This window comes from Jaculus jaculus, chromosome 5, assembly GCF_020740685.1.
Source record: "Jaculus jaculus isolate mJacJac1 chromosome 5, mJacJac1.mat.Y.cur, whole genome shotgun sequence".
NCBI classification, from domain to species: domain Eukaryota; kingdom Metazoa; phylum Chordata; class Mammalia; order Rodentia; family Dipodidae; genus Jaculus; species Jaculus jaculus.
The window spans coordinates 12,522,916-12,543,057 of NC_059106.1; the positions used below are offsets into that span (position 1 = coordinate 12,522,916).

Consider the following 20,142-nt stretch of genomic DNA (forward strand, 5'->3'; position numbering starts at 1 on the left):
CCTCAGAAGAACAAAATCACAAAAATTTGCTTTGACAATATTCACTGAATTCATAGGCATCCTAAGAAACTCCTGCTTTATAACACAGACTGAAATACATGGCACAACATTATACATACCAGAGGGTCATGTGGATCCCTATCTTGGAGTCACTAGAAGCCATTTTTGAGGTCTTTTGTTGTTGTTTTGAGGCAGGGTCTTACTCTAGCCCAGGCTGACCTGAAATGTACTCTCTCACCTAGACTAGTTAACTCTCAATGATCCTTCTCCCTCAACCTCCTAAGTGCCAGGATTATAGGCATGAGCCACCATACCCAAAAAGCTTTTTTTTTTTTTGAGGTAGGGTCTCACTGTAGCCCAGGCTGACCTGGAATTCACTCTGTAGTCTCAGGGTGGCCTCGAGCTCACAGCGATCCTCCTACCTCTGCCTTTTGAGTGTTGGGATTAAAGGAGTGTGCCACCATGCCTGGTACCAAAAAGCTATTTTGTACACAGTAGATGCTCAGTAATATGAATGAGACTAAATGGGTATGCTGACTCCTTCTCAAGCACATACATGAGCTGGAAAGGAAAAGAGGCTTTTTAGCCACAGGCAAGAACAGCCAGACTATCTAGACTCCAAATACAATGGATGACAACAAATGTTTTCTCTTGAATGTGCCTGGGAAATAGCAGACATCCAAAGTAGAAGTGTGTCTGTCTGTCTTTTTTTGGGGGGGGGAGGGATTGAAGTAGGGTTTTACTCTAGTCCAAGCTGACCTGGAATTCACTATGTAATCTCAGAGTGGCCTCAAACTCATGGTGATCCTCCTACCTCTGCCTCCCAAGTGCTAGGATTAAATGCGAATGCCACCACGCCCGGCTTTCTTTCTTTCTTTTTTTTAATTTAATATTATTTATTTATTTATTTGCAAGAGAAAGAAGCAGAGAGAGACAATGGGTGAGCCAGGGCCTGTAGCTATTGCAAACAAACTCCAGACGCATGTGCATCTGGCTTACATGGGTACTGGGGAAAATGAACCTGGGTTCTTAGGCTTTGCAGACAAGTGTCTTAACCACTAAGCCATCTCTCCAGCCTCAGAAGCATGCCTTTCAAAAGCAGCCATACCTAGCTATTTTCTCCTTAAACAAATGTATCTTGAGCTCATGATACCTAGGACAGGAAATATTGTTGCCTTGGTAAATGCTATTAGTCAGACCTTGTAGACACCAGAGTCATGACTGACACTGCCCATGATCTCCACATACTAAATAACCCAAATGCTTTCCAGCTAATAGTGATACACAGATGCTCATATGACAGTTTATAGTCTTGTAGTCTACGTAGTAAATAGATGAAACTTTTCTCCCTCACTATTAGTAATAGGACTTAAAATAACATTTCAGAGCCAGGCGTGGTGGCACACACCTTTAATCCCAGCACTCGGGAGGCAGAGGTAGGAGGATTAACCATGAGTTTGAGGCTACCCTGAGACTACATAGTGAACTCCAGGTCAGCTTGGGTTAGTGAAACCCTACCATGAAAAACAAAAAACCCAATGTTTCAGGTAGTGTGGGTCTGCATATGTGCACGCATGTGTGCTGACATCCTTACACATGCCAGCAAAGCATTCTACTGCTGAGCTACACTCCATGCCCGCATAGTTTAAAATGCTCATTTGTGTGTGCGCGCGTGCATGCATACATGCTTAGTTTTCAACTGTAACTTGCTGTAGGTTTCCATATCATCACTAATAAAACATGTGATGAGGATCACAATCATTTGGATTTCTACTGTAAGTTAAGTCAGAAGAACACAAAATCTGGATTGGTAAGTGGGGGGGGGAAGGGAGGGTATTACCATGGGATATTTTTTATAATCATGGAAAATGTTAATAAAAATTGAGAAAAAATATCTGGATTGGAAAGATGGTTCAGTGGTTAAGAGTGCTTGCTTGTAAAAGCCTGCCAGCCTGGGTTCAATTCCCCAGTACCCACATAATGCAAGATGCCCAAAATGGTGCATGCACCTGGAGTTCATCTGGAGTGACAAGAGGTCCTGATGTACTCATTCATTCATATTCTTTCTCCTCACAAATAATTTAAAATAGTTTTTAAAAACTTTTTTATGAGAGACAGCAAGAGCAAGAAAGAGAATTAGCGTGCCAGGATCTCTAGCCACTGCAATCAAACTCCAGATGCATGAGCCTTGTGTGCACGTGTGACCTCATGTGTCTGGCTTACGCAGGTTCTGGGTCCTTAGGCTTCACAGGCAAGCACCTTAACCACTAAGTCATCTCTTCAGTCCTATAACGTTTTTTACGTAAAATGTTCATGACCAGGCTGGAGAGATGGCTTAGCGGTTTAGGCGTTTGCCTACGAAGCCAAAGGACCCAGGTTCAATTCCCCAGGACCCACATAGGCCAGATGCATAAAGCGGCACATGCATCTGGACTTTGTTTGCAGTGGCTGGAGGCCCTTTCTCTCTTTGCCTATTTTTCTCTCTCTCAAAATTAATTAATTAGCTGGTGAAATCAGTTTCCCCAAAGTTCAAAATTCAGCACTTCACCTTCCAAATGCACCTGAGCCACAGTGATAGACTCACTAGCCAAAAAGGCTGAAACATGCATTTTGATGACAAATATTTAACGCGTTAAAAGCACTCTATATGTTAAGTTTAGCAACTTTCACCTGGCACAAAGCTAGATGTTTCAAGAGGAAGACAACCCACCTGGATTGGTGATGTTGAGCAGTCTGCAGGAGTAAGGGTCCTCCCTGTCCTCCACCGGCACGTCACAGCCACGAGCACCTACTATGAACTTGACAAGCACACTGAGAGACATTGCATTAACATCAGGTTTTGCTCTCCCCTTCACACATGCTCACATCAGAGCCCTGAGACACTAGTTTTGAGGAGGATTTACTTTAACCTTATTCTTCTAGCAGAGCAAAAAGGATACACATAACCTAAGAGTTGCTAACTACTGATAAACTGTGTAGGCCTCCACAAGGAAGCAACACGAATGCCCAGTCTGCCTACCAGCAAATGCTCTTGCCATCCAACAGCAGCTGCAGTTACAGCAACTGCTCAGAAAACATCTTGGCAATCTTCCTATTCTTTTGTTCCAAAGTAGAAAGACAACTTTCCATCCAAGAGGAGGCTCTTGCATCTCCCAGACCTTCCCTCGTGCTAAGGGCCCTGTGGTCACCTCATGACCCATGACCTTCCTTCCAAATGATAAACATGAGAACAAACTCTATGGATTGGCCGTTGGCTCTTCTTTTCAGCCTCCGCCCTGTCCCTGGACAACACGATCTATGCCCAAGGCTTCAGCTGGCTCAGGAATGGCTCTAACTAGCATCTCTAGTTTAGAGACATTTTCTAAGTAATTAATCCTTATGTTCACTGGACACTGTTACCATGGTCACTCACAGTTCATTTTGTCATGAACTGTCGGTGAAGGACAACTGACTGTCAAATTCTAGGTATTGTGTAAAATAGCTAAGTACAGTCTTAATTAAATTTAGGAACTAAATATATTAAAAACAAAAGAGACACTCAAATTCACCATTTTCTGCTTTTACTATTACTTTGTTGAGGTTACTTTCATCTTTATCTGCATAATAGAACATGATGTGGATTATGTGTGTTTCCTCAATTCTGGATCAGCTGCTTAAAACTGGCCCTGGTGGGAAATCAAACTGCCAAATCAGAAAAACTTGATTTCTTGTCTAGTTGGTCTATATTCAGCATACGACTACAATACTAATGCAGACTGAATTTGTGAGCATCTTTCATCATTACATTGTGATTACAAAAAGTCTGAATACTCTCCCAGTGTTCAAAACCTGTTACCTGCCTCAACAGTTATCAGCCAGGCTGTGACATCATAGCTGTCACTTATGTTTACTTCAGATCAAGGTGCCTTTGTTGATTCCAGCCATCAGTGAGTTACAAAGCTGAGAGCCGTGTACAAAAAAAGATCCTTAGGAGAGGCTGGAGAGATGGTTTAGCAGTTAGGGTGCTTGCCTGCAAAGTCTAGCGAGCCAAGTTAGATTCCCTAGCACCCACATAAAGCCAGATGCACGAAGTGGTGCATGCATCTGGAGTTTGTAGTGGCTGAAGGCCCTGGTGCACCCATTCTCTATGTCTATCTCCTCTCTCTGCTTGCAAATAAATAAACAAAAAAAATTGCTTTTGTTTTTGTTTTTCTGTTTTTCAAGGCAGGGTCTCACACTAGCCCAGGCTGACCTGGAATTCACTATGTAGTCTCAGGGTGGCCTCGAACTCACAGTGATCCTCCTACCTTTGCCTCTTGAGTGCTGAGATTAAAGGCATGTGCCACCATGCCCGGGTAAACAACTTAAAAAAAAAAAAAAAAAAAAGATCCTAAGAGATCGATTTTCCACATGGAGCTACGATAGAGCACTACATATGTTATTACCTGTCAGTCATGTACCACGGCCCTGTGTCTCACTAGAACGGATGATGATGTGTGCACAGACGCGCACACTTCTTGTCAGTAAGCACTTACCAGTACATCACTACTGCCTGCCATAGCTTGGTTTCAACCACGCCTCTGTGAGCTGCTCTCCCATGAAACCTGCTTCTCACCCAGGGCCGAGCATCCTGACTGAGGTATCCATTATTCTGAGTCATAAAGCCAGCATCGTTCAGGGCCTCCTGCTCTTTCTATACTCAGGTACCATCACCAAGCAGGTGATGCCCCTCAGCAGTCCTTGCCTGAACAGGAATAGGTCTGTCCTTCCACTTAACCCTGCATACAACTACTGGGCCTGAGCAAGTCACTGCTGACCCCCCAGTCACAGGCACTCCTTTCTTCCCTCTTACACAGCCTGGGCTTTTGCTGTACTGCATCACTCACCTTTACCAACCCATCCCCCAAATTCTGTGCGCTGGTTGTACAGGACTGTTCACAGTTTCCCAAACACGCTGGGCCACGCGTGAACTGGCACATCTGTTCCTTTCTATGGAAGCTAACAACCCGCCAACACTCAGGCTGAACTGAAGCTGTCCAGTGTTCTACCTGCTTAGACAGAAAAACTCGTAAATGCTGAAGATGTTGATTTTGGCTATCTGGTGAAATGCAAGATATAAAAGTATGCCACAACTGCAGAAATGTACTTTCTTTTACTAACAGCAATTTAAGGCAAAAATACCTTATGTAGACAACTAGTGTGCACAACTTTATTTTTACATAGCACATTATTTTCATAAAACAGACCACCGAGTATAAAGAACCATTACAAAGGCAAATGCACTACTCATCAAACTTAGTTCTGAGACATTCATTTTCCACTTGTTGAATAAGGTCAAGCTATAGTCTAGGTACTAAGCTATATCAAAGAAAAACAGAAGGCCCGATGGTCATAAAACTTATATCCTACTACAGCAAGACAAACAACTGATAAATACACAACTAAATACAATGACCAAGCCAGCTGGGGCAACAGTAAAACCCAGGAAGGGAAGACAGATGGAGCAGCAGCAGGTCGCTACTTAACTCGGGCTCTTGGCTAGGGTACCATCTACGCAGGGCCCGAAGGAAGGGCCCTGAGCATGCTTACTGGAGGAGGCGTTGAGGGAGGGAGCGCAGCAGGAGCACACGTGGTGCAGTGAGGAACGAGACAGTACTGCAGGGGAAGAGAAGAGACGACACGTTTTTTTCTCACATGCATCACCCAGATTAAAATGTGTGTGTGTGTACACACACATGTAGGTACATGACAGAAAAGCAGAGTGAGGAGAAAGGAGACCAGCAAGGGTTAATGGGACAGTAGGAACAAAGTATGTGAACATGTCATAATGAAAACCAGTGTTTTCTATGCTCATTTAAAAAATTAATTTAATTTCAAGGGGGAAGGTGGGAGGGGAGGGAATTACCATGGGTTTTTTTTTTATAATCATGGAAAATGCTAATAAAAATTTTAAAAATAAAATAAAATAAATAAAAAATTAATTTAGCAGAGATAGGAAGATTGCCATGAGTTCAAGGCCACCCTGAAACTCCATAGTGAATTCCAGGTCAGCCTGGGCTAGAGGGAGACCCTACCTTGATAAACCAAATAAAAAAAATTAATTTAGGGCTGGAGAGATGGCTCAGCAGTTAAGGCACTTGCCTTCAAAGCCTAATAACCCGGGCTCGATTCACCAGTACCCACATAAAGCCAGATGCACAAAGTGGTGCATGCATTTGGAGATCCTCTCCTGGAGGCCCTAGTGTACCCATTCTCTCTGCCTATCCCTCTTCTATCTCTCTCTCTGCTTACAAATAAATAAATAAAAATTAAAAAAAATTTAATTTAAAAAGCCAATCTAGCTGGGCATGGTGGTACACACCTTTAATCCCAGCACTCGGGAGACAGAGGTAGGAGGATCGCTGTGAGTTTGAGGCCACCCTGAGACTGCATAGTGAATTTCAGGTCAGCCTGAGCTAGAAAGAAACCCTACATCCAAAAAAAAAAAAAAAAAAAAAGCCAATCTAGCCAGGTATGGTGGCACATGCCTTTAATCCCAGCACTTGGGAGGCAGAGGTAGGAGATCAGCATGAGTTTGAGGCCACCCTGAAACTAATTCCAGGTCAGCCTGGGCTAGAGTGCGACCCAGCCTCGGCGGGGGCGGGGGGAATAGCCAGACTGGAGATTTTATTCTAAGCAAGAAAGAAGATCTATCAGACATATGGTACATTCCCATAATCCAAGCATTCAAGAGGTGGGGGCAGGAGGATCAGGAATTCAAGACCAACCTCAGCTACATAGCAAGTTTGAGGCTAACCTGAACAACATGGAACCTTGTGTTAAAATAGCAACAGTGAACTCCCTGCCCCCCGCAAAAAAAGAAAGCTTCTACAGGGCTATCAATAGAGAACTGACTAACGGAAAGGACCGCTCTGATCTGGCTGCTGTGTGGACAGAAAGCACAGGTCAGCTGCAGAAGCGTGCTGGCCCCGCAGCAGTCAGGTAGCAGGAGAGATGGTGGAGCTGAAGTTGTAAAACTTCAAAGAAGGCGCGTGGACGGGACAAGCGAGGCTTACAAGGGACCAGGAACCAGCACAGTTCTGTGTGAGCAGCGGGGGAGGCCCACTCTGCACAATGTCAAAAACGACCGAGGGCTGGTTCTGAAGTCTTGCCCTCACTGGGTTTCGGGGTTCTATCGTCCCTGTAACACGCACTAAGGAAGCCTATCTGGAAGAGGGAGAGAGGAAACCTATACCTGTTCAGTGCCATAACAAGAAAATGCACAACCACTACAGTCTTCCAAGTCTGGTCCCACAGTCTTCCAAGGCTGGTCCCACTGGGAACCACTCAGGTCCCAGGGCTTCTGAGCCACAGCTGAGCCTGGGTCGGCCTGAGAGGTGCCGCCAAGCCCAGTTCTGGGAGCGCAAGGGAAGAGGCACAGCAAGATGCGCACCGCGGACAGCGCCGCTCCGGATACCCCAAGGGACAACTCCGCCAAGTTAGTGACGGGTGACTTGAGAGTGCTACACTAAATGAAAGCGCCACATTCAGCGTCTCTGAACACCAGGGCCATCAGCCCAGAAGCACTCTCTCCCAAACATCTTTTGGCTTAAAATCCTGGTTAAATTTACTTCTATGCAAACCTAGCAGAAGCTATATATTTCTGAACTAATCTCTCTCCTCAAAATTAAGATTTTCCCCAACTCTCAAACCAGACAGGAGCAATTCTCACAACCCACCGTTGACTTAATGTAGGATGTTGTAGCAAATGCTTCAGCCAGGTACTTCTGATCACATTTCGAAGTTCATGATTATTTCGAGCTGACAACACACCAACCACCACATCGTAGTGACTGGATTTCCACGGAGGAAATGAGGCCGGCTGACCTACAAACAAACAACAACAATTGCAAGTCAGTCATGTCTCAATTAGTATAAATTCAGTATGTACCCTGACAAGTTTATCACAGGGGATGGAGAGATGGCTTAGTGGTTACATGTGCTTCCATGCAAATCCTGATGGTCAGGGCTCCATTCCCCAGTATCCACATAAGGCAGGTGCATAAAGTGGCACAAGCATCTAGAGTTCATTTGCAATTGCAAGAGGCCCTGGAATGCCCATACCCCATTCCCAACCCCATTTGCAAATAAATAAAACTATTCCAGCTGGGTGTGGCAGTGCATATCTTTAATCCCAGCACCTGGCAGGAGGTAGAGGGATCACCACAAGTTCAAGGCCAGCCTGGGACTGCAGTGTGAGTTCCAGGTCAGCCTGGGCTACAGTGAAGCCCTACTTCAAAAAAAAAAAAAAATTAAGGTTACTACAGATAAACATGCTAATGTTTGTAGGAATTACAGAAAAATTTAAAGCAAAAAAATTGTTTTTAATCACCCACAAGGGGGCTGGACTTTGGCTTAGTAGGTAGCACTTGTTACGTAGCCGTGAGAACACGAGTTCAATCCCCAGCCCCCCACAAAAAAGGCCAAGCATGGCCTGTAATCCCAGTTCTGAAGGGAGTGGAGACAGGGGGTCTTGGGGCTCATGGTGAGCTCCAGGTTTAGTGAAATACTCTATCTCAGAAAAAATAAGTGGAAGAACATTAGAGAACACCTGACATCTTCCTCTGGCCTCTGTACATGTGTTCATGGGGCACGCACATCTGTGCCGCACACTCCGCACAAAAAGTCAACCATAAACCCACCATCCAGAAATATGCACTGTTGGCATTTTGGCATTCAGTTTTTGTTTTTCACACGTGTGCATATATTCACACTCACATACGGTTGTGTTTTGTTTTTCTGAGACAGGGTCGCACTCTAGCCCAGAACTCACTCTGTAGTACCAGGCTGGCCTCGAATTCATGTCAATCTTCCTACTTTGGCCTCCCCAGTACTGAGATTAAAGACATGTGCTACCATATCAGTCAGTTTCTTTTTTTTTTTTTTAAGCATTTTATTATTTATCTATTTATTGAGAGAGGGAAAGAGGCTGTTGCAGCTCAGTTCGCATTGCTGTTAGGAATCACCCAACCAAGAGCAGCTTGTGGGAAAAAGAGATTTATTTTGGCTTACAGGCTTGAGGGGAAGCTTTATGATGGCAGGGGAAAACGATGGCATGAGCAGAAGGTGGACATCACCCTCTGGCCAACATAAGATGGACCACAGCAACAGGAGGGTGTGCCAAACACTGGCATGGGGAAACTGGCTATAAAGCCCATAAGCCCGCCCCCAACAGTACACTCCCTCCAGGAGGCGTTAATTCCCAAATATCCATCAGCTGGGAACCTAGCATTCAGAACACCTAAGTTTATGGGGGACACCTGAATCAAACCACCACAGAGGCCGAGAGAGAATAGGTGCGCCAGGGATTCCAGCCACTGCAAACCAACTCCAGACACTTGCACCACCTTGTGCATCTGGTTTATGTGGGGCCTGGGGAATTGAATCAAGGTCCTTTGGCTTTGCAGGCAAGCACCTTAATTGCTAAGCCATCTCTCTTGCCCCTCAGGCAGGTTTTAAAAATGAGCAAAATGGCTATAAAAGCTAATATGGCAACAAAACAGCACAGTAACACACAGTAAGAAAGAGCAGATTAGAACACAGTTAGAATCCAGCCTCACTCATACACTGACCATAAGGTTGTTTTATTTTTTAATATTTTAACTATTTGAGAGATGGAGGCAGGTCAGACAGAATGGGCATGCCAGGGCCTCTAGCCACTGCAAACTCCAGACATATGTGCCACCTTGTGCATCTGGCTTTACATGGATACTGGGGACTCAAACCTGGGTCCTTTGGTTTTTGCAGACAAGCACCTTGACAGCTAAGCCATCTCCTTGCCGTATTTTCTCACCAGGTGTTCCAGGCTGCTCTAGAACTCACTCTACTGCCTTCACCTCTAGAGTGCTGGGATTACTGGTGCGCGACACTGCGCCTGGCTGGCTGTAAATCATTTAACTTCTGAGCCTCAGTTTTCTTAACTACAAAAGGAGCACAATACCTCTCAAGAAAAAGTAAGATCAGGGCTCAGTGGAGAGCGCGCTCACTACTCAAGCGGAGTGCCTGTGTTCAGCCCTTAGACCACACCTAAAAGCCGGAAGCCCAACACACTACAGCTGACCCAGGCGGGGAGTGGGAGGCAGAGGGGAATTTCCTGGTAGCTTGAAGCAAGTGCAGTAAGGCACAGCAGAGCCAGAATCGAGTGAGAAACCCTGACTTAAACAAGGCGGACAGGCAGGGAGGACAGGCCAAAGTTGTCCTCTGACCGCCACATGCATGCACCCATACTTGCACTCATTTAAGAATTTTTCAAAAATAAGAAAAATGTAACAACTAAATGAGGTCATGTGTAGGAAAGGCCCACTTTGGTAGCAGGTACATAATATACACTCAATAGCAACTTACAAAAAGCGTGCTTTCAGGAGCTGGAGAGATGCTAAATGGACAGGACCAGAATTCAAATCCTCAACACCCACATGTGTTGGGCAGGCATGGTAGCCCGCTTCTAATCCCAGTGCTTGGAGGCAGACATGGGTCCCAGGGTAAATGGCCAGACTAGCCACACTGGTCAGCTTAAGGTTCAACTGAGAGAACTCACCTTAGTAAAATAGGCCCAACCCGATGGAGGAAGACACCTGATGTCAACCTGTGACCTCCACATGCAAACCACACGTGCAGTAATTCCCCAGAGCCTATTCTGAGGGACAGAGCGATGGCTTGGTGGTTAAGGTGCTTGCCTGCAAAGCCTAATGACCCAGGTTCAATTCCCTAGTACCCATGTGTTGCAGTCAGGTTCACATTGCTGGCAGAGAACACCCAACCAAGAGCAGCTTATGGGAAAAGGTTTGTTTTGGCTTACAGACTCAAGGGGAAGCTCCATTATGGCAGGGAAAACAATGGCATGAGCAGAGGGTGGACATCACCTCCTGGCCAACATCAGCAGGAGAGTGTACCAAACACTGGCAAGGGAAAACTGGCTACAACACCCATAAGCCCATCCCCCAACAATACAGTGCCTCCAGGAATGCTTAATTTCCAAACTGCCTTCAGCTGGGGACCTAGCATTCAGCACTCCTAAGTTTATGGGGGACACCTGAATCAAACCACCACACCATGTAAGACCGGATGCACCGTAGCACATGCATCTGGAGTTTGTTAGCAGTCACTGGAGGCCCTGGCACTCCCATTCTGTCTCCCTCTCCCTCTTTCTCTCTGCTTGCAAAGAGGACAAAAAAATGCTTTGAAAGGTAAAGTCCTGCATTATGTTAATTACTAAGTTTTGAGAATGAAGTCAAAGGACCTCACTAGAAACTTCCAGGATCCCTACTGTCAATCACTTCTACAGCCAGCGATACTTGTATTACATATTACTATTTTAAAGAATGAAGGATGCAGCTGGGCGTGGTGGCACATGCCTTTAATTCTAGCATTCAGGAGGCCAAAGTAGGAGGATCACCATGAGTTCGAGGCCACCCTGAGACTACGTAGTGAATTCCAGGTCAGCATGAGCTAGAGTGAGCCCCTACCTCGGGAAGGAAAAAAACAAAAAAGGAAAAGGAGGAAAAAAAAGTCACTGAAAGCCAGCAATCTGTACTATGTTAAATACAATGTTTTTGTAGGCCACAGGACCTATGAATCCAGCCTAAAATGCAACAAAAACATTTTTCAAGGAATCAATTAACATAATCAAATTAGGAGACTTACTCTTTTACTTTAGTTTTTAAAACGCATTTCAGTTCTATATAGAACAGAAATATTTATTTTGCTCTACCACCAATCCTGTACCAAAATTAACTCTACATAGAATTTATCTTCAACATAAATCCTCATGTTCATGGTAAGTTTTTTTTTTTTTTTGAGGTAGGGTTCTATTCTGTAGCCGTACAGAAATTATAGCCAAGTTTAAATTCTGATCTCCTTATCTGTAACACTACTTCATGTGGGGAACTAGTGATACACAGATCACTGAAGAGCTAGCGAGTATATTATTTTTTTTAAAAATCCATGGTTCAGGGCCGGAGAGAGAGCTCAGAGATTAAGGAGCTTGCCTAAAATGCCTAACAACCCAGGTTCAACTCCCCAGTACCCACATAAAGCCAAACGCAGTGGTGCATGGGTGTGGAGTTTGTTTGCAGGGCTGGAGGCTCTGGTGTGCCCATTCTCTCTATGTCTGTTCTATCTCACTCTGCTTGCAAATAAAGTTTTTTAAAATTCATGGCCTGAAAACATTTTTGTCGTGTATATGGTATGATGAAAGCTGTACTTCTTTGCTGAAAATAACTCTAAAGAAACCTGGATTTGGAATACAGTTAAAATGTTCATGCAAAATGCCAGTGCTATTAATAGTAAGTGCATGCCAGTGACAGGAGGGAGGCAAATGAGCTAGCTGGCCAGTCCTGACAGTGATCCATCCCACAATTAACATGCTGTTCACCTCAGCAGAAAGGTACTTAAAACCCTTGTGCCTCAGTTTCTTAGAGAAAACGGTGATACAAAAAGTCCTGTTTGAGGGATTGGAGAGATGGCTTAGTGGTTAAGACACTTGTCTGAGAAGCCTAAGGGTTCAGGTCTGATTCCCCAGAACCTATGTAAGCCAGATGCACATGGTGGTGCATGCGTATGTAGTTTGCAATGGCTAGAGGCCCAGGCACACCCATTCTCATAGTCTGTATATGTCTGTCTCTCTCTAAACTGGACATGGTGGTACACACCTTTAATCCCAGCACTTGGAGGCAGAGGTAGGAGGATCACTCTGAGTTCGAGGCCACCCTGAGACTAAGTGAACTCCACAACAGCCTGGGCTAGGGCAAGACCCAACCTGGGGTGCGGGGGGAATACTGTCCATGTGCTGAGGGAGGCACTAGGAGATGGCTCAGCAGTTACACATATTGTTTGCAAAGCCTGCTAACCAGAGTTCAAGCCTTCTCAGAACCCAAGCAATGCCGAAAGCAAAGCAATGATTGTGTCTGTGATCCCAACATGCCTATAATAAAGGAGGCGAAGCCAGAGCAGCAAGAGAAGATGGAAGAGCAGATATCTTGAGGTTGACCACTGACCTCCTTTTAAAAAGTCATATGTTGGGCTGGAGAGATGGCTTAGCAGGTAAGCGCTTACCTGTGAAGCCTAAGGACCCTGGTTCGAGGCTCAATTCCCCAGGACCCAAGTTAGCCAGATGTACAAGGGGGCGCACGCATCTGGAGTTCGTTTGCAGCAGCTGGAGGCCCTGGTGCGCCCATTCTCTCTCTCTCTCTTTGCCTTTCTCTATCTGTCGCTCTCAAATAAACAAATAAAAATCAAATGCTTTAAAAAAAAAAGCCCTGTGTGCATGTTTGAGGCAGTTTCTCATGTATTCTAGGATGGCTATGAACTTGTTAGGTAGCTAAGGAATAACTTTGAATTCTTGATACTCCAGCCTCCACCTCCTAAGCACTGAGAATACAGGTGTGCTCCCTCACACCAAGCTACAGTGCATCTTCCGATGCCTGACTACATCTGTTTTAAAATGTATTTTGAAAGACAATACCACAGTTCCCCAAAAGGCGGCTGCCCATCCTCCAAACATCCCACAGACTGACTGTACAGATGGAACGGTGCAGGCCCACAGCCTAATTTCCTTGGGCTGCCTTCAGACCCCTTCATAGCTATCTGTTGTGTGACTATCAGGTGAGATGAAACCTTTTGGGAAGGTACAGACCCCAAACTTCCACCAACCCAAAGGCCAAGAATGTCATCAGACAGCACCTGAGGCCTACAGCAGAGATTGCCCCACTCTGCTGTAACCCACCTCCATACCTGATGTTTTCACCAACTTGATTTGAAAAATGTCTTGATCCATGAAGTTCTTTAGCTATAAAACCTTCATGAAATTGATAACACGTGGAAACACGGAGTTTGTAGTAACCTAAATCTGTGTTCCTGGGCCATGGTCACTCACATTTGACTCCAGAATAAACTATCTCTCAGTCACTTTGAGGTGAGAGTTATGTGTTTAGCATAGACAAGATTAAAGGCTGTACAAGGGCAAAAACCATATTTAACCTAAGCACTGACATCAGAAAACAAAGTTTCTACACAAAAACATGATTTCAAAATACCTCAAGTATCTCTGAGTAAAAAAAAAAAAAAATAAACCAAAACTCTCTGAGTACCAATAGTCCTTATTTCTGGAGTCTAATCACAGCACACCCTTCACAATAAAGTCCGCAGAGCGGGGTGTAGGGGAGCACACCTGTAATCCCAACACTGAGGCACTGAGGTAAGAGGATCGCTGTGAGTTCAAGGCCAGCCTGGGATACAGGGTAAGTTCCAGGTCAGCCTACCTTTGAGAAAACCATAAGTAAAATAAGTAAATAATAATAACAACAGAATTTGGAACATGACAGCATTTTCTAGATGACTCAAAATCTTCCAGGAAAATCCCCACACCTAACCCTTGAGGGCATTAAGTCTGCAACTGTGCAGACTGCTTGCTGACACCAGGCAGGGTGCTTTCTCCCTCACTGCTCCTCGTGACTACCAAGCAAGGTCTTGTGCTTTTATTTAAATACAAAGATGACCACATGGTGTGTTAAAACCCTACAGATTAAGACTGTAACTACCTTTGATCTCACCCCCCCCCCCCCAATCCTGGCTAACACCATTCTGCTCAGCTGCTTTACTTTCCATAGTCCTGCTTCCTGCAGAGCAGCCAGCACCTTCACGATTTCCTGAAGTCAGACTTGAGGCAAACAGTTTCTTCTATGTAAAGCCAGCTTCCTCTTGCCATTGTGGCTCTGTACTCTGATCACCCTGTCATATGTTGTTTTGTTTTTCCAGGTAGGGTCTTGCTCTAGTCCAGGCTGACCTGGAATTCACTATGTAGTCTCAGGCTGGCCTTGAACTCATGGTGATCCTCCTACCTTTGCCTCCTGAGTGCTGGGATTAAAGGTGTGCGCCACCATACCCAGCTACCCTGTCATATGTGGTTAAGTACAGGGTATCTAGTTTGATTCTGGTGTCTAGAAAAAAAAGGGGGGGGGGAAGGACAACTAAAAAATAAACACAAAACGTTAAAAGGTCATGAGTCACAAAAGAAGGCATATAGTCAACAACCTCTGAAAAACATGTGTTTTTTTTTGTTGTTTATTTTTATTTATTTGACAGCGACAGACAAAGAAAGAGACAGAGAAAGAGAATGGGTGCACCAGGGTCTCCAGCCACTGCAAACAAACTCCAGATGCATGCGCCACCTTGTGCATCTGGCCTACGTGAGTCCTGGGGAGTCAAGCCTCAAACTGGGGTCCTTAGGCTTCACAGGCAAGCACTTAACCACTAAGCCATCTCTCCAGCCCAATAAAAATGTTTCTGTCTGTCGCTGTCAAATAAATAAATAAAAATAAACAACAGAAAACATTTTTATTGACGGGTATAGTGGCACACACCTTTAATACCAGCACTCAGAAGGCAGAAGTGGATCACTGTGAGTTCGAGGCCACCCTGAGACTACATAGTGAATTCCAGGTCAGCCTGGACTAGAGGGAGATCCTACCTCAAAAGTAAATTTAAGGGCTGGAGAGATGGCTTAGCGGTTAAGCGCTCACCTGTGAAGCCTAAGGACCCCGGCTCGAGGCTCGGTTCCCCGGGTCCCACGTTAGCCAGATGCACAAGGGGGTGCACACGTCTGGAGTTTGTTTGCAGAGGCTGGAAGCCCTGGCGCGCCCATTCTCTCTCTCTCTCCCTCTATCTGTCTTTCTCTCTGTGTCTGTCACTCTCAAATACATAAATAAATAAATGAACAAAAAATATTTTAAAAAAAGTAAATTTAAATAAAATAACACACACACACATATATGGATAATTTGCAAAGGGAGATGCATACAGAGAGACAGAGAGAGAGAGACTGACTCTGAGTGTGTAAATGATGAGCATGCCAGGGCCTCTAGCTGCTGCAAACAAACTTAGGCACATATGCCACACTGGGCATTGGTCTTTGCATAGGTGCCAGGGAATCAAACCTGGGCTCTATCAGGCTTTTTGCAAGCAAGTGTCTTTGGCCACTGGGCCATCTCTCCAGACCCTAAACATTATCTATTTGCACTCTTGCTGCTGTACACAAATGCCCAGCCAGCTTTAAGTGGGTAGCTGAGGAATTGAATCCAGGCTGGCAGCCTTTACAAGCAGACATCTTTAACCACTGAGTCATCACCCAGACCTGAAAAAAAATCATGAGTCAAGTTTGAATTAGAACAGCAGACACCACCAGGTCCCTCCTATGTGCAAATGGACAAGCGTCTTTTTAATTGGCAAGAAGCAAGGGAATTCAAGAGAATACTGACATTACTTCCAAGAAAATGGTTCTCTTTCACAGCTGCTGGGAACGTGATTTGGAAGTCTCTACAGGCACAGCTGGTGGGAGTGTGATGTGGAGTCTCTACAAGGCATGACAGTAGTATACCACGTACTTTAGAAAGGTGGACACTTCGTCTAGTCACTGGTGACCCCCTCGAGATCCCTGTCCATCACAGCCTGTGAGCTACAAACACACACAAGTCAGAGACTGGTTACATACATTATGGCACATCGACATTGGCACACTAACTGCCAGCCCATCATTAAGTATCCTTCTTCACCAACCTGTATGCTTGCATTTATATCAGGTACAAAAGCAGTCAGAGCTCTGCCTGTCGCCACAAGGACAGTGGTCACCAGACTGGCAGGGTCAGGACAATAGATGGAAGCTTTGGGCAGCAGTGGTGGTCTTCTGATAAACTGGAAGTGTTCAGCTTGTATATCAACTGCAGTTATTTTTATTTATTTATTTTTTTTTTTTTGGTTTTTCGAGGTAGGGTCTTACTCTAGCCCAGGCTGACCTGGAATTAACTATGTAGTCTCAGGGTGGCCTCGAACTCACGGCAATCCTCCTACCTCTGCCTCCCGAGTGCTGGGATTAAAGGCGTGCGCCACCACGCCCGGCTCAACTGCAGTTATATGCATGCAAAAAGAATGGCTATCATACACCAAAACACTTTCAAAACATGTTAACTAACTTCCCTTCAAACATTGTGTGTGTGTGTGTGTGCATGCTTTAGAAAGCAGTCTGGATGTACAGACCATTTTTCTTTATATTAAAAATATTTCTGGCCGGGCATGGTGGCACACACCTTTAGAATCCCAGCACTAAGGAGGCAGAGGTAGGAGGATCACCATGAGTTCGAGGCCACCCTGATACTACAGAGTGAATTCCAGGTCAGCCTGAACCAGAATGAGACCCTACCTTGAAAAACCAAAAAAAAAAATTTGGCTGAGCGTGGTGGTGCATCCCTTTAATCACAGCACTTGGGAGGCTAAGGTAGGAGGATCGTCATGAGTTTGAGAACACCCTGAGACTACACAGTGAAGTTCAGGTCAGCCTGGACTAGAGTGAGACCCTACCTCAAAAAACAAAAACAATTCAACTTTTTTCTACACAGAACCTGTTTCGCATTTGGAAAGAAAAAATATCTGCAGGAAATAATTTATCTTATTTATTAGAAAGCGAGAGAGAAAGAAAGAAAATGGGTATACCAGGGCCACCAGCCACTGCAAATAAACTCCAAATGCATGTCATCACCTTGTGCTTACATAGGTTCTGGGGAATTGAACCTGGGATCTTCGGTTTTGCAAAAAAAAAAACAAGTGCCTTAACTGCTAAGCCACTCTCCAACCCCAAGAAAAAATTTTAATCACAAGTTCATGTGACATGTAAGCAGATCTTGGTTATAAAATTCATAAGTACCTTCTCAGGTTTATTCTCCTGATTCACTCATTCAGATAACTGAGTATCTCCTATGCTAACTCTGCTAGATGGCACACACCCCGCAGAAACAGGATCTCCATGACGTCAAGAATAATTCACAACCTTAAGCAAGCGCCCTGAGAGCAATGACCATTTTAATATGTATGACAGCTGCACAAAGTGTGGACATGCAAAAGTATACAAAATAAAAGCCTATCAAAGACTGACCTTACAGCTGTTGATTCAAAATAAGCCCAAGGAGTCTTGAAAAAAACAGAAAACTTCTCATGTGTTCTTGGATGAAAACAATCACAATCAGGCAGAAATCTTGAGAATGAGGAAAACAATCACAGATCTACTGGTCAGTCAGTCACCACACACCACCACAGTGAGCTCCTGTCAACTTCCCACCACAGATCTACTGGCCAGTCAGTCACCACACACCACCACAGTGAGCTCCTGTCAACTTCCCACCACAGATCTACTGGCCAGTCAGTCACCACACACCACCACAGTGAGCTCCTGTCAACTTCCCACCACAGATCTACTGGTCAATCAGTCACCACACACCACCACAGTGAGCTCCTGTCAACTTCCCACCACAGATCTACTGGTCAGTCAGTCACCACACACCACCACAGTGAGCTCCTGTCAACTTCCCACCACAGATCTACTGGCCAGTCAGTCACCACACACCACCACAGTGAGCTCCTGTCAACTGCCCACCACAGATCTACTGGTCAGTCAGTCACCACACACCACCACAGTGAGCTCCTGTCAACTTCCCACCACAGATCTACTGGTCAGTCAGTCACCACACACCACTACAGTGTGCTCTTGTCCACTTCCAAGAAATCTTCCCAACAGAGGTGTCAGCCACCTCCATATCACCACTCCTCTTCGAAAGTCCTGGAATATCTACGACATATCGGGCACTGCTCTAGATGTTTATGGTAAGTGAATCTTCATAACAAACCTATGAGTTCATCATTTTACATAAGGAAAATGAAGTCCAAAGACTAAATTAGCATACTGCACAGGGGAGGATTTTGAAACAACCAGCCCCAGGAAGAACAGGCCAGCAAAATTTGTCTGACCCTCCAGCCCTGTCTGTGTTCGGAAATCCAGCCCCTCTAGCATTCCAAGTGTGCGTGTGTGCTGAGTGACAAACTTTTCCTTTCCATCTTTGGCTAGCTTCTTACCAGAAAGCTCAGGGTGTTCTATATTAATCATCACAATTCCTACTAAGGCATTGCCCAAAACTATTTTGTTATGATCAACACTTCTCCATTTTTCTTTCTTGATCTCCCAGGGATGCTGGATAGCATGAGGAGAGACTGTTTACTCCTCTCCAGTTCTCTTCCTGACTGGTTTCAGCTGTTTTAGGCAAGCCACCAACCACATCAGAAATCTGCTAATCCTGGTGCCAACACAACCCACATATTCCCATGAGGGGCCTCCTCAGCAGTCACCTCGTCACAGTGGCTTCCTCTGACCCTTCTATAAAGCAGCATCATTCTCTTGTAAATAGCTTCATTTTTCTCTATCATACTTGTCCCCATGTCCATGACATTTGCAGTTACACCCTTAGGCTGCCCTCCTTTCTAAATGGTGAACACCATGTGGGTAGGTACTGCATCCTGATTTTCATGCTAATTCCACATCTGCAACAGGAGCTGACCCCACAGTTCGCCAGTGTTTGCTGAACCCTCGCAGCCAGGTGGGCCTTTTTAATATTTGGGGAAGGTAAATCCCTCTTTCAAAAATACTGCCTCGTGGCCGGGTATGGTGGCGCAAGCCTTTAATCCCAGCACTTTGGGAGGCAGAGGTAGGAGGACTGCTGTGAGTTCAAGGCCACTCTGAGACTACATAGTGAGTTCCTGGTCAGCCTGGGCCAGAGTGAGACCCTACCTCGAAAAACAAAAACAAAACAACAACAACAAAAAATACTGCCTCAACTTAATGGGACTGAAGCTAGACAAAAGGGCAGGAGAGAAAACTGAAGTATAACGTGAAATGTTAACTCTAGAGACAAGTACTTAGAAAAAGTTCAGGTTTTACGTTTAATGTCAAAAATGTAAAAGTAAAAATGAAGCCAGGCATAGTGGCACACATCTATAATCCCAGCACCAAAGAGGCTAAGATAGGAGAATCTTACTAAGTGAGTCAGCTTGGGCTAGACAGAGACTCTGCCTCAAAAAAAAAAAAAGTAAAAACGGGCTGAAGAGATGGGTTAGCGGGGAAGGGGCTTGCCTGTAAAGCCTCAGGACCCAAGTATGATTCCCTAATACCCACGTAAGACAGATGCACAAGGTGGTGTGTGCCATTTGCAGTGGCTAGAGATCTTGGAGTGCCTATTCTCTCTCAAAATACATAATAAATAAATAAAAAGTAAATATGCCCAAACACTTTAAACAAAGTGAAAGCAAAAT

At 45.0% G+C, this 20,142-nt stretch overlaps 1 protein-coding gene across 3 annotated transcripts in view; it reads right to left on the bottom strand.

The window, feature by feature from the left end:
• Positions 1–20,142, bottom strand: part of B3galnt2 (beta-1,3-N-acetylgalactosaminyltransferase 2) — a 53,097-nt gene that overhangs the window by 30,219 nt on the left and 2,736 nt on the right. For all 3 annotated transcript variants that reach the window (XM_045148725.1, XM_004659707.2, XM_045148726.1), the window contains exons 2-3: positions 7,698–7,845; positions 2,711–2,811 (exon numbers count right to left, since the gene is read on the bottom strand). In XM_045148725.1, coding sequence (XP_045004660.1) covers positions 2,711–2,811; positions 7,698–7,845 — 249 coding nt within the window. The remainder of the gene's footprint in view (positions 1–2,710; positions 2,812–7,697; positions 7,846–20,142) is intronic.